Source organism: Rhineura floridana, chromosome 1 (assembly GCF_030035675.1).
Source record: "Rhineura floridana isolate rRhiFlo1 chromosome 1, rRhiFlo1.hap2, whole genome shotgun sequence".
Classification (NCBI taxonomy): Eukaryota; Metazoa; Chordata; class Lepidosauria; order Squamata; family Rhineuridae; genus Rhineura; species Rhineura floridana.
The window spans coordinates 260,338,781-260,353,628 of record NC_084480.1 but is presented as its reverse complement, the minus strand read 5'-3'; the positions used below and the strand labels follow the sequence as shown (position 1 = coordinate 260,353,628).

Sequence of the window (14,848 nt, the reverse complement as noted above, 5' to 3'; positions counted from 1 at the left end):
AGGCAGGACTGGGAAACCTGTGATGCTCCAGCTGCTGCCAGATCACAACTCCCATCATTCCTTAGCTTTGGCTATGCTGGCTGGGGCTGATGGGAATTGGAGTCCAACAACAGCTGGAGGACCAAAGATTCTCCAGTCCGGCACTAGAGATCCAGAATGGCTGCAATGGAGGCCAAAACATACCACAGGGATGCTTTAGTACAAATGACTAAGGTTTAGCCAATGTAAAGATAGAAAGACAATGAAAACAATGATGGTTCCCTGAGCTTCACTGCGACCTGTGAGTGCAAGGTCATGGCTGGATGGAAGTTAAGCATGAATTCTTTGGGTGGCCGTCCAGCTGAGTATTTTATTTATTAATTTATATCCTGACCTTCCTCCCAGAAGGAGCCCAGCGTGGCAAACAAAACACTTAGAAGGCATGCGAGCTGTCTAGAAATACCCAGGAAAAAGGCTTCAGACAGTAATGAGGTGATCAAAGATGAACAAGACTTCATAGGTCACCACCCATTGAGTCACACCACTCACCAACCCTGGGTTTCTTGCAACCTTCCTAATAAAGTTCAAAAACATAAAAAGTTTCCCTTAAAGATAACACTGGCTCATGCATCCATGAAGGGGTCCTGACCATGCCAAGGAAAATAATACAACACTAGCCAACACTAAAGAGAACTGCTGCAGGCATCAAAGTGTGAAACAACCTTATTATTATTATTTATTTTATTTTATTCAATTTTTATACCGCCCATAGCAACCTTCTGTTTTTTTTTTTTAAATGAACAATTTGGGAGTTACAGGAAAAAGTTTTCTGATGGGTGGTGGCTTCTGGCACAAAGGATAATTACATAAGGGACAAAGCTGAAATATTAAATAATTCTCTAATCAATCATAGCATCTGTCAAGGTAGAAGCAGCAGTGGCACTTTCCTAGGAAATGCATACTACTTATTCCAATTACTGGTGGAAGATGCTGTTCAGAAAAAAAAGACTTATTTTAATCAGGGTTAATTAATGGCCAAATATAAGTATATACTTGTATTAGATACAGCAAAGGTTCTGGTGGTTAATTAGGCATTCATATACCAGGCAGTCAATGCTCCTGTTCAATCCCACGCCCTGAGAGGCCAGTTAAAAAAGCCAAACATTGATTCAAGCTATTAGTTTGCAATGGTTTTATGCTCGTTGCACACAGATGAAAGCTAAAGTAATCACATAGTTCTGGGGCATATGCAGAGTTCCAGCTGAACAGAGCTCCTTAGTAACAGGGCACCAAATTATCTGTTCCCCTTTTAAGGGGGGAAGAATCCTATGGATCTTGCATTTGCACAATTGGGCATCATCATGAAGTACCAACCTTATGTATGACACATTATGGACCCCTGCTCAGGGTAACTATCTGAATCAGGCCAGAGAGTAGCATCAAATAAAGGATATGCCCAATGAGTAGAGAGTAATAGGAAACTTCATAGGAGATTTGCTACTGATAACTTAAGATACAAGTAATTCTATACTATTCTGTACCATTTTCTCCATTGTATTCCTACTTGAAAGCAGAATCTTTTTGTTTTCAATAAATATTTAATACTCAGTCTATGAACTAATTACAGCATGATAACTACATCAAAAACAATGAATTACGTTTTTCCCATGGTAAGATTTCTCTTTATCAAGTAGTCAGGCAGCCTACTACTTTCTAGCCAGTAACTAGTCAAGGAGAACTGACTGTCCAACATAGATTCGAAATTACACTCTGCCAGGCCAAAGACTTAATTTTGTCCCAATCCTTCCTTCACTTAATTTATAAGCTAATTTACAAAATGGGTGTTGCACCACAGCACCAGTAGCCCCACTGTGATCAGTGAATACAGGTAAGCTTCAGGAAAGAACAGATACAGGCTGAACACCAGTTTGCTAGCAACCGTATATAAGCAGGAAATGTGCATTGAGCACAACAGAACCACCATTGTTTGCAATGAAACCTCAACATCTACATAAGATCCCACCAGAGACACAGGAAGAAAAAACTATACTACAGGCAGTCTCACTGCTGTGGACAATCAGCCTACACGCTGCCAAAGCTGGTTTGTCACACTACTGCACTATTATTCCCAGCAAAAGCACAGTGAAAATTCAGCAGCTGATCCAGAAAACAAAGGAAAAAAGCTTCAGTAGAAAGAAACCACCCATGGCACATACTGCACCTTCTCCCCATCTGTTCTCCGAGTCTCAGAGGGAGACAGTCATTTTAAGTTGTCGCTCCTCATCTGTGGAATGCTCTCTCTAGTTAAGTCCACCTGATGCCTTTGCTCACATTTTTTCAGCACTAGGTAAAAACTTACCTTTCCCCTAAAGCTTTTGATGGGCTATGTTTTTGCCATTAGGGTGCTGCAAAAGCTTCCTGAGACTGTTATCGGTGGAGTGTTTAATATTTAAGAATTGCATGTGGTTTTGCATGAATGTGCTATTATAATGTATTCATTTTTAAATACGCTGCAAGTCACTTGGAGACCTCTGTGTAACAAGTGACTAACTAGTTTAATTAATAATATCTGCTGATATTAGCACTGTAAATTAATGGTTTTGCAAAGAAATAAAACTAAGTCCATGTGTTGGAGAGTAGGTGGATTAACAAGCATTCAAGAAACACAGGGACTGAAATAAACTCATGCTTAACAGTTAAAGAAACACTAGAAGGAAAACATTGCATTGACTTGTTCCTTCAGCCCTAAAAGGGGATAGGGACCATTTAAGACAATTTAGAATGTTTATTAATAAGTCATAAATGCAGGTGTTGAACCACGTAACCTCACCTATGGAACTCACAACAGGCTATAAAGAAGGGTTTCATACGAAATCCTATTAGGTTTACCGCATTGGCTTTTCCTAATACCTTCAGACAGTTCTTCCTTTCCTACCTTCAACCGCTGCCCTTATACTCTGGATCTCTAGATTACAGAAAAGTTTCACAACATCATCGATATCTGTTAGTCTTTTTTTAAAAGGTAGCACTTGAAGCCTGAACAGGAACAGAGAAGTGGGCTGGGAGACCAGAGTTTGAATCTCCACCTAGCCATGAAGCTCACTGGGTGACTTTGGGCCAGTCACTGTATCTCAGCCTAACATATCTCACAGGGTTGTTGTGAGGATAAAATAGAGAGGGAGAGAACCATGTTTGTAAACCACCCTGAGACACGGGGGAAGCAAATTTAGCAAGTGAACTATTAAAGACTTAAGAATTAAATGCTAAGTATGTATTATCAGTGATTACAGTCTGAAAATTGGTTATAATTTGCAACTGATGACAGAGATGTGGTGAATTCTATCTCAATTTTTACGTACTTCCAGAATTGTGCTGTAATAACTTGTGAAAGCACTGGTTTATATTAAGTTCTGGAATACAGTTTATCAGAAGGCCCAATTGCTAATGTATTATCTCAACAGAACTATGATGAAAGGCAATATTGAAGAATAGATAGGTTACTATGGTGAGACTATCCATAGCATTGTATTGAAGAATAGCACAGCACCAATTAGTATTCCATTTTCAGGATCTGCAATGCTGACTTACTATATACAAAATGAAAAATCCCCAATGATGCAAAGTAAATCTATTTAAGAAGTGGTTTTCCTTCTTTTGGAACAATAAAGTCAGTAACATTCAACCCTATTCACTATTTTCCTTAATATGGTATATCCAAATCTTTTTCTATCAACTGAAAATATATGATGCTGTTTGCAATCCTATCAGATTCGACTTTGTTACTGAAAGTTTCTCATACATGCTATGAGAAGCTTACATTTTACTCTTCTAATAGTCATCAAGGTTTCAGGTTTCTGCTTTGGTTGCAGTAAAAACCAGCTTATAGATGCCATATCCTAAATTACAGTTCAGGATATTGCACAAAAGTGTTTAATAAGGTAGTAACAATCACCACCTAGTCTCTAACAGCTTGTTTACAGTAACACCGCATGATCAGTATGGTATTCTTCCCATTGATGCCAGGATTCTCTCTCTTTCTTCTGCTGTAGGCATATCTGGTTTTATTCCATCATTTCTTCTCTGCATCATGATCCCATTCTAGAAATACAAAGAATTAATGAAAAACTCATTTAAATTATTATCATAATTACCAAATAAGTACTTTAAAATATTTAGATAACTGGTTTGGTTATCTTCAGCAATTCAAAGACTTGCTATATTGACATCTTTCCTCTACTTGTTTCAAGAAACTGCACTACATTGTCATCATGTCACAGTACACTGTTACAAAGGCATAACCTACCAAAACCAATTTGCACATAAAATGCAATGTACAGTATTTATTTGCTAATTAAAAAGCAGCCATTTCTCTGCTGAAAATATTCAGCTTAATTAGAATCTACAGCTGGAGAAGTCATATTACCTCAAAAAAGAAGTGCACTCCCTACATAGCTATGCCCATTAAGATGGCAAAGACTGATTCAAAGTAAAGCAGGTTAAAGGAGAATTGTATCAGATATCTAAAGTGAAATTCAACCAAGTGAACTGTTAATGATCCACATCAGCAATGACGAAGCAGTTTAGAGATGGAGTGTGAATTATTTCTTACACAAATCTGAATGAGGACTGTTTGCACTTCCTAGAACTTCCTAGAGAGCACTGCGCTTTAAGTATCCCTAATAGGGATAGTCCCCTAACAGAGAAGAGGCAGAGAAGCATCTGGGACCTAGAGGGTCCAATTTTAGTAGTCTCTCACAGCTGTAGCAAGGATGTCACCCAGATGAGCTACTACCTGGCAAAGATGGAAATAGTGCTGCTGCAGTTAGCTAAGTGATGAGTAACAGCATCCAGCCAGCTCCACACTGCTAGTCTGTTTTCTCACATGGAGTCAGTGTCATCTAGTTTTGATCCATTTCCCAAGTTGATGGCTGCAAAAGCAGTTTCTTAAGGCTTAGGTTAAGACAACCCTCTGATAACTGTTGCTCTACCCTACTGGAACTAGGTCCACATCAAATTCTAATATTGGAAATAGTTTAATCTTATTTTAATGTAGACTTTGTATGTTTTTAATTATATGTATTTTTTATCTGGAAGCCGCCATGAGTTCCAGTTTTGGAAAAATGGCGGGGTATAAATAAAGATAATAATAACAATAATAATAATTCTAGAAACTTGATTTTCTGAGTCCAATCATCATAATTTTGTGTTCATATACCCACAGTGGTTTAAAATAGCTTGCTTCATGAATATTGCCACATTTTTCCAAGATCAATAGTTAACTGAATCGCTAAACCCATTTCTATGATCTGGCAAGTTTAGATAAAAATACTTCAGATGACCATGAACATTCTGATTACAGTACAATTAACAATATTTCAAGTCTACTTACCCAAAATCTTCTGCAGTTTTTGTATCTTAAAAAGTAAGCGCTGCATGCACCCTTATTGTAGTTACTCTTATCCATACATTTTCTAGAGTCATCTGCTTCCTTCAATATAAAACAAGATACACTTGAAGAGCCAATAGAGAACAAATATTAACTTTCCATATTTCTGAAGTGGTACATGCACTGGTTGAGATGCTGCTGAACACTAAGGCTGCAATCCTAGTCTATTCACATGTGGAAAATCCTACTGAACTCAGTGGTACTCATAACTGCTTCCTCAGACAATTGGTCCAAAACTGCAATCCTAAGCATACTTGTTTTTTAATCAATGAGCAAGTCAGAGCTCTGACTGAGAAGTCAATTGTTTGAAGACCAGGATACAGAAATTCCTGGGTCCTAAAAAGCAGATATTTCTTCCTTCCGTTTAGTTTTTGTTTCCTAGCTTATCTCTGTAGTTTGCCCAGGCCCGGCAGCAGCAGTCAGTCAAGTAAAAAAACACTATAAAAACATTAATGTAGTACAATGGTGAAAGATGTGTTGAAAGAAGATGGCTAATTTTAAAAACATTTTATTACTGATGATGATTTGTCTTATTACTTATCTTTATAAGCCACTCTGGAAGCCTTTTGGGGATGAAGAGTGGGGTAAAAATGTTTCATTGTTTTTTTCTGTCAGTAGGATAACATGCAAAATAAAAATATTGCTTCTTCAGAACAGTGGAGCTTGGGTTCTTGTAGCAGTGAGGTGTGTCCACAGGTTAGTAAAAAAATAGAATCAACAAACCAGTACCAATTTTTTTTTAAAAGGCGGGGGGGGTGAATATAAGAACAACCAGACTGGATGAAACCAAAGGTCCACTAGTCTAGCATCCTGCTGCCCACAATGGCAGCTAAATGTCTCAGGAAGCCCCTAAGAAGGGTTTGAGGCCGATTATCTTTTTCTGTTATTTGTCTGTCCTCCCTGAGCATACAACTACCTTTGAACCTGGAGAAGGAAAAGTGTCCACCAATGGATATTTAGAGCAGATTTCTGTATGGAAACTCCATGTTCAGAGCCAGTCTACCTGTGAATAAGCTGAAGTTGTGGAGGCTAACAACAGAAAAGGGCTCTTGGTCTCACACCCTGCTTTGTCTAATAATCTTTAAAAGGATGGGTAAGGCACTGGCCCACAACACATAACATGCTGTGTGAAGAAGTCCTATCATTATAAATTGAAAACTATTTTTTTTTGTCTTGACCTATAAACAGTGCATTTAAGTTCAGTGGGACTTACTCCTGTAGTGGGTATAGGGATGTAGCCTTGATTTTATCTTTGCTCCACACAGCTCAGAAGGGATTAGAAAGATACACTGCCTTCACTTCCAGTTCCCATTTGAGAGCTGCCATTTGGGTAGCAGGACTATGACAGATGTGGAAATCAACCGTCTCTCCCTATCTGTATGGGATAGGCCCCATCTGCTTGACACTGGTTATAATGTTTCATTTGGAATCAGGGAGAGCTAAATGATTGTAACTGAAATCCTTTGTTCTTTCCCTTCCTTTTGTCCACAACTGACTGTGCTTTAAAAGGTAGGGTGTTAACAAGAGTACCCACTGTCTCACTAATGTGGCAGATAGGGCTTTGTAACTTACCGGCCACAAAGGCTTGGAACACAAGGGATATGCATATTCATTGTCTACCAGAGTATCTGACAAAGCGCATCTCAGTATTTGCTAGAAAAGCTGGGGGTATGCTCAAGATAGTGTACACAGTTCTACCCCCTCCATTTTATTCTCATAACAATCCTGTGAAGGAGGTTGGGTTGAAAGACAATAACTGGCGCAAGGTCACTCAGTGAACTTCATGGTTAAGTGGTTATTTGAATCTTGTCTCCTGGGTTCTAGTCCCACACTCTAAACCTATATCACATTACAGTACTTCTAAAAAACCACTAATAAAACAGTTTTTATAATTGTACACCATTCAGATAAGAGAATGCATGTGTTACAGTATACTAATACATCTAATAAAATATGCAAACATTAATTCAATAAGGTGTTTGTTTGTTTTTTTAAATGAATGTATTCCTTTCTGGGAGGTGGGCTCTTTTGAGGAACTGCCCCAGGGCCCCCAACCATCTTAATCCGGTATTGGTTGGAATGCACGTTTTTCCCCCTTTGGATAAAGGTAGAGTGATGGTTTTTTTACTTAAAAAATCCACCAAAGCTTGTTTACCCAATAGATATAGTAAATGCCAACTACATACACAAGGAACCAGCTGTAATTCCTTACTTTAGACCACACAGTATTAAAATGCCTTAAGCTAAGTGGTTATGTAATTTAACATGATCCTACTCTAAAACTGGATTAAAATTAATAGAAAATAAAGAAAAAATACATCTACAACTGAATTACATTTTTTCCTCAAGTGTAGAGTATGTGTTTGGAGGTGGGATGGCAGGAAAAAGTTTGGGTCAGAGAGTTTCACTCATTTGCCAAACTGAAGCATCTCTGGGATCTTCCCTCCTAAAACTAATAGCAGCTTAGGGGTGTGATTTTGAATGGGACCGCAGAAGTGATATCTTTCTCTCACACACACATGTGCACACACCACACTATTTCAACTTTTGAAAGACTCATGGAATCTGAAGTGACATGTTTTAACATCACAAGGTGCAATATCAAAGTATTGAAGGAGTTACAGATACTGACTCAGGTTTACATAAATTAAAAAAACTGAAATTTTAAACAAAAAAGGGTTAGATCTTCCAGTACTTTGACTTTTCTCGATAATGTACAATTAAGGGCAGATGTAGTAGTTAATTACAACAAATCCTATTCTGTCATGAACTATGTTATGATTTAAAGTTGTCAGATTAAATTAGTACTCTGAACTACAATACAGAAAAATATATCCTATCAGGAGTCTTGTGGCTTGAATATAATAGAAGAGCTCAATTCTTTATGCATGTATCCCTTGTTCTCCAGTTGGCGCATATTTTTGCTAACAAATCTGAAACACAATATTAATGAAAAGAAAATATAGATACCGACAACCAATTTCAAACTAGTTTTGTACTTAATAGGGCATTCTAGTGTATGGTAATGCATTTGTATTGTTGACTAATGGCAATAAATTGATTTCTGTATTCTTGAGAAAGTATACAAATAAAAACTAATTTAATGTTTTAAAATGCCTTGTGGTTTATAATTATATAGACACCTGAAATAGTTGCAAGCATCAAACCACATAGTCCAGAAAAATCCCATAAACTTTCTCTTTGGAGTGTGTCATGAAAGTACTGCAGCTATATTTGTTTCAAAGAGAAAACATGTTTATGGTACAAAGTTACATAATAAAAAAATGATGTTTATTCAATTTCTTACTGGTAGACAAGGATTTATGTCATGGTCCCGAAGACGTTGCAGTTTTCTGGACATAAAAATGGTGGGCTGTGGTTGTTTAAAGATAGACACCTGGAAGAAAGAAGGAAGTTTTAAGACAAAACAGCATCACCCTTAATTAGGATTTAAGGTATTTTCCAAGGGCATTGCATATGTTAATGATGACTTTTTATTTTTCGAGTGGGGGGAGTAGAGCACATAGGTTCTCAGCCATCCCAAAATTTAACACTTAATAATTTTCTCCCCATATGCCTCTTCCAAAGGTTTTCATTCCCAGGTCACATCCAGTCTTCCCATGTGTTATTACAGAGTAATGCAAGCAGGTAAATGGATCACTAAGGTGGACAAGGTAATACAGGTTCCAACTATGTCACTTGTATTATGTAGAGTCATGAGGGCATGTGAACAAACTGGAGAGAAATCCTATTTTTCCAAGGCTTGAAGTATAAAAATTAAAACTGAATAGTCTTTTACAAATGTTCCTTTTCATGATGTTGAATTAAACATTTTAAGCAATGTTTTAAAATATTGTTACAAAGCCAATTTATACTTCTGCCAATCTCTTAGAATTCAACAGAAATAATACTAGCAATTAAAGTGTTACAACTGGCTCAATTCAGATACGTTTAATACATGTTGTGTGCTAACCGTGGTTTGTGCTTCCAAACATACAATTGGAAATGTTGGTTTAACATAGGTTTAAGATTTATAACCATAGTTTAACACTGCTTGTCTGCTTTCACTTTTCATCTGCTTAGCGTTCATAAGTTCATTCCAATCTTCAAGGTCTAGGAGCTTCTTGAGAGGGAGCAACTATAACTGATTTGTGAATGCTGATATAATGGCTAGCTAGTTAGTGCAAACTGTGGTTTGCATATCAGCTTCCAACCATGGTCTGAATTATATCCTGCTCGTTGGCTCCTTGTAGGTTTGTGAGCTGACAGGTTCACAAACCATGGCTTAGCACCATGTCTTTATGTAGCTAAATGTTTGACCATGTTACTGAATGAGCAATACCTTTAAAAAGAACTCATCTTAGAAAAGTGCTGTAAAATGCCAAAAAATGTCTTTGGGTATTGGTCAAGGAATGAAATTAGGGAAGTCTACAAAGCATATTTCTCCTGCAATATGGTGGCAACACTTCAGTACAACAGAGGCTTGATACCTCTCGCTTCTCACGGGTCTCCATTTCTGCCTTCTGCATTCAGTGAAAATCTGATAACATTTCAAAGTGTAGTACAGCAGCATCAGGAAGGCCACAGGTTCTTTGCCTCTGCCCTAAACCACATTAATATCAGTCCAAGCTATCCTTTAAAGAGAAATTTGGATATATGTAATTTGCAACTCATAGACTTTAGATTGGCTAGAGCAGGAATTCTATGTACCAGCAGCATGCGTACAAACATCAGCACTTCAAATGTTCCTATCCATATCAAAAGTATCATCTGAAAATACACTGCTTAGTATGCTTTAAAAGAAAACTAAATACACTTTCATAGACAATCTTGAACACCACTTTTTAAAACCTGCTCGCTTTTATAATATTACCAGCAATAATAATTTGTAAGCCATCTAAGCAGCAGTATGGTCACAGACAATTTCAATAATTTATTTGGCCAACATGACTAGACCAAGTCACACCACTAAGGAGGCCTAAGTATTCTGATGAGAACTATTTCAGTCCTTTGGCTAAACGTTCACCAACAAATAATAAGTATTCAGATTAGGTAAATTTGTATCTCACTTTTTCATCAATGGTGCTCTCTAAGCTTTGGTTCACCTTTCATTTAATAAAATGTGTGTTAGTTTAAAATTATGGGACCAAATCTACTTGCTTACAAGTTCTTAAGCATGTTAATATTTGATGTGTTAACATATCCAAATGTACGCAGACATCATACATTTATTCTTACATTTGTTAGACCTCAGGGTTTGTTTGTTTTTGAACCACCCGAATATTTTCTGCTTCTCTCATGTGACAACCATTAATTATAAGTATTAGTTGAGTATTATCAGTGAACCCACAAGGCTGTTTTTGTGAAATCGGCAAACCCTTATACATAAAAGTTTAAGCAGCTTCCCCAGTTGGAGATTCTTGTCCATGAAGAATAAACACTACACATAGCTCCATCTATCTTTCCACACTCCAGGAGGGAGGAATGGATCCTCTGCTACACCAGCTCCCTAAAGTGGACAGGCAGCAAGTTGTTTATTTTCAGCTACCATACCTGCCAACCACACCTCTAAAGTGAGAACTCAAGCACCACAACGTACCCTTCAAAAGGCAGCTCTTCAGCTCTACATCAGGTGTGACAACCTTAAAAAATTATTTTCTAGGCCTTCAAATCCAGATTTGAATCCCAATAAATTGTAATTATTCCACAAAAAGAGATAAGGCTCTTGAAGGGGGAACAGTGGCTTCAATCAGATACAACCCTAAATGATAGTTTACTGCTATGGGAATGGACCAGCATGATCAGGATTATATGCTCTCTCCAGTGAGCGTAACCCTGACGTCAGAATAATTTGCTTCCTTTTTTAACTGATCATAGATTGTTGTGTCCATACCAAGGCTAGTTTCAACTGTGCTTTATCCAAATCCAAACAAACCAGGATTGCAAAGCCTCAGTCTGAAGTTAAAATGAATCGCAGGGTACCCCAGTGCATACAGTACTGACAAATCTTGGTTAGTTTAAAACAGGAAGCAAATGCTTTCAATCTCCTTCTCAAGGCTGCAATGGAGAAGAGAGCAGAGGGAAGTGTGCTTAAGCCCAAAGCTGGCACAGGCTCATTCCTGGAGTGCTAAGCTTTAGTTTAAATGAGCATGTGGTCAGTCTATTTCTCTAGCAAGCCTCCTTTTCCTTTTCAACTGGGTCTGATACACCCCTTAATTTTGCCAAATTACACTGAAGATATCTATTTCTCATAAGGATGGGGGAAAGCTTAAAAATAATGTGCCAGAGAACAAAAGAATGCCAAATGCAAAGTGTTCAAACTCAGTGAGTTCTCCGGTCCTCTTGTGATTTTAACAGGTTTAGCAGGTTGCAGAGGAGAGTCCGCAACACTTGAACATAAAATAGATTGTTTCCTGGAAGTAAAAGGTCACCAAAAAACCCAAAGAACAGATGAATTAAGTCAGTGTTTCCCAAACTTTTTTTCCCCATGGACCACTTGAAAATTGCTTGATGGACCACTTGACGATTTTTCTGCCTGTTGCAGTATTTGTAATGTGCTGTGCTAGATGCTGTATAATTTTAAGTGTTTTTATTGCTTCTTTTATTTCTTATATTCTATTCTATTACAATTTGCATTCCATAAAATTCAACTTGTAATACAATAAAGTACAATATAAGAAATAAAAAAGCAATGAAGATACAATTAAAAATCAATATGACTATATAACACAGACATGCCATGGGCCACCTGAATTAAGTTCTTGGACCACAGTTTGAGAACCCCTGGCTTAAATAATGTAAGAGAAGCTCAAAATGTCCAACTAGCTTATAGATACATACAGCTATATACTACAGGTGTGCAAATGTCATGATAAGCTTATTATTTATTTAAATTATTTATTACATTTATACCCACCCTTCCTTTCCATGATAGAAACCCAAGGTGGCTTACATATGGTTCCCAAGCAGTCTCCCATCCAGGCACTGACCAGACCTGACCCTGCTTAAGCTTCAGCAGGGAGCTGGCCTTATGTGCCTTCAGACCATAGCTTGTGCATTTAACATTTACATGGCACTTCATAAGATGAACCCTGCTAGACAAGGTCAAAGGTTCCCTCAGTTGTTTTTTTTTATTGTGCATTCATGATGATTTGAGCTCATAATGTCACCAGGTGGTCATATGCGATCCAGCTTTGGGGCAGCCTTATTACTTCAATTCTAGTAACTTCCTGCTGAAATCCTGCACCTTCTCACATCACAAACATTCTGGGGTTGGGATTTTCTTTCTCTCTGTCTTTTTTATGTTGGTCCTGCTTTTGTCGCACTATAGCCCCTGCGCACAGCAATCAAGTGCTAGTATTGTTGAAGCATCGCAGAACTAATAACAAAGAATAAATCCACCACTAATGCCCTATTATTGTGTCAAAAACTTGTCGTAAAATACACCCGCAACAAAGCACCAGCCTGGAGGGAGCCCCTAGTGTAACGTTTTGCCTGTTTCCAAACAAATGCTTCGGGAAAGCCTACCAAATGAAGGCAGCAGCTGTCCCCAAGCTTGGCAAGCTGCTTTTCCATAGTTCACTGAAGCAGAGCGAAAACCTAAGGCAGTCTTTTAGATCTTTAAGAGTTAGAATAGAAAAGGGTCAATGTTGAGGCGTCAACTCTAATCACAGAATTAGGCAAAAAAAGGCAAAGGGAAGGGGGACAGGAGGATTTAATGTCGACTCTCCCACCCCTTCAATCCTGGTCTAAGGCTGCAATCCAAAACATATCTCCTCAGAAGTAAACTCCATTGGGCTCAATAGGACTTACTCCCAATTAAGTGTGTACTGGATTGCAGCCTAAACCAGCGGATGGGATCGAGGGTGTGGATGCTAAAGCCAGCGAAAATGCACCTATGCCAGCCCTCACTGTCCCAAACACCGAACAGCGACAATAACGGAAGCGAGCCACAACAAACCGGGGGGAGGCGCAAGGAGAAAAGCGGGGAGCTCCCCCGCAGGTCCCCACCTCCCATTTCGGCTGCCATGCCAGGAATCACCGAGCCGGGAAGGGCGAAAAGGAGGAACAGGACGTTCTTCCTGACCAAACCACAGAAACGGCAGCAAACGGAAGGGAAGCCTCAGAAGACACACCTGGACGCACCTACCGGCGCCTTTCGCAGGCCCGCAGCCTCCTCCGAACTGGTTCCTCAGTCTCTGCCCATGCAGCCCTGCAGAGACTCACAGATGCTCCCTCTGCACAACGCCGGGCCTGCTGCTATGAAGCCTACCCCCGCCACTCCCACCTCGCACGCAAGGCAAAAAAACAAGCAAAGGATGGCGGGGGCGGGAGACGTTGTTATTGACAGGAAAAACTATTTAAACGAGGTTGACGAGCCGCCACATGAGCGCGCGCAAAGCAACTCCTCAGGAGGCGACACTCACCTCAGCCACCGCGAGGAAAGCCGACTCGCGCGCTAAAGACTCGTCTCCAATTCGAAAGACGTCAGCACCTTGGGCAGCCGCCTTATAAATGGCGCAGCCTACCCCGTTTCTGGTCCCGCAGCCCGGTCGAAACTGACAACCACAGCGTCCAATCACTCTCTCCTGAGTTCTTTGAAGGACAGTTGTGAGCCCGCCACCATCCGGCCAATCCGCGCTCGGTTACTCCCGGTCATTCCTGGAGCGGCATTTCCTCCTACCAACAGGGCAAGCCGGGAGCACCGAAGGTACCGCCTCTAGGGTGCGGCTAGAGGACTGAGTGACAGGGGGAGGTGTCCAACCCGCGGCGCGTGTGGGCGGCAGGCCGTGTGGGCGCGGCGTGTGCGGCAGGCTGAGCTGCACCGCAGCGCATACACTACAATGGCTGCTGGAAAGAGGGGAAAGCAAACAATTTCCAGGCCCGCCGCGTCCAGCCCGAAATATGGGGAAAAAATTACAGAAAAATCGGTGAACCCTGTAAAAGGCGGGAAGAAGGCGCTGAGGGGATGCTGAGGCTCCCGCGGTGAGTCTGCTATGGGTTTGGGGGTCAGGAGCCGGGGTTCAGCAGAGAAATATTAGGGTTATTTAAATTCTGAAGGGGGAGGAGGAGGAGGAGGAGAGAAGGAGGGGGACGAGGAGAGCGGAGCAGCAGCGGCAGCAGCAGCGATGAGGGAAAGTTTGTGCGGCTCCATCTCTCTCCTTAGCACTTCTGGGCTCTGCCGCCCTTCTTGCGGGGGTCCCGAGGCGCAACCCGGCAGAGCCCCCTAAAAATAAGCCTTACTTTCTTTAGCTTTCTGGCTAAAGTTTTTCTTTCTCTCCTTCTTTCTCTTCTTCCTCCCTTCAATTAGGTTTTCCCGAGAGACTGCAAAGAGAGTCTCCCCCCCACACATATCTTCTCTCTTCCTCGGTCCTTGTTTTAGAAACTGGGGGGGGGGTTGCAGAAACTTTGCGAAAAGCTCCC

The 14,848-nt window shown here is 40.1% G+C and overlaps 2 protein-coding genes across 10 annotated transcripts in view; one reads left to right on the top strand and one right to left on the bottom strand.

The window, feature by feature from the left end:
• Positions 1-972: 972 nt before the first annotated feature.
• Positions 973-13,953, bottom strand: CHCHD7 (coiled-coil-helix-coiled-coil-helix domain containing 7). 4 transcript variants are annotated; one of them, XM_061599231.1, is made up of 4 exons: positions 13,852-13,953; positions 8,733-8,822; positions 5,369-5,467; positions 973-4,077 (listed from the first exon to the last, which is right to left on the bottom strand). In XM_061599231.1, exons 2-4 carry the CDS (start codon positions 8,784-8,786, stop codon positions 3,973-3,975), a joined length of 258 nt encoding a protein of 85 aa, XP_061455215.1. In that variant the 5' UTR covers positions 8,787-8,822; positions 13,852-13,953; the 3' UTR covers positions 973-3,972. The 4 variants fall into 4 exon arrangements, with proteins under 4 accessions (XP_061455215.1, XP_061455206.1, XP_061455196.1 ...); XM_061599222.1 differs by lacking the exon at positions 13,852-13,953 and adding an exon at positions 13,561-13,838; XM_061599212.1 differs by lacking the exon at positions 13,852-13,953 and adding an exon at positions 13,575-13,838.
• Positions 13,831-14,848, top strand: part of PLAG1 (PLAG1 zinc finger) — a 49,984-nt gene continuing 48,966 nt past the window's right edge. For 3 of the 6 annotated variants that reach the window (XM_061599119.1, XM_061599126.1, XM_061599120.1), the window contains exon 1: positions 13,848-14,410. The gene's annotated coding sequence lies outside the window, so the exon portion shown is untranslated. Of the gene's footprint in view, positions 14,411-14,848 lie in introns of all 6 variants that reach the window. The other 3 variants (XR_009759356.1, XM_061599173.1, XM_061599164.1) reach the window with 3 other exon arrangements.

Excerpts from the sequence above, each read along its gene's own strand:
- CHCHD7 (XM_061599203.1), bottom strand. The coding sequence starts at position 9,954 with ATGCAGAAGGCAGAAATGGAGACCCGTGAGAAGCGAGAG. Across the intron at positions 8,823-9,915 it reads AGACCCGTGAGAAGCGAGAG|GTGTCTATCTTTAAACAACC; the intron begins GTATCAAGCCTC and ends TCTTTCTTCCAG. Across the intron at positions 5,468-8,732 it reads ACATAAATCCTTGTCTACCA|GAAGCAGATGACTCTAGAAA; the intron begins GTAAGAAATTGA and ends TTTATATTGAAG.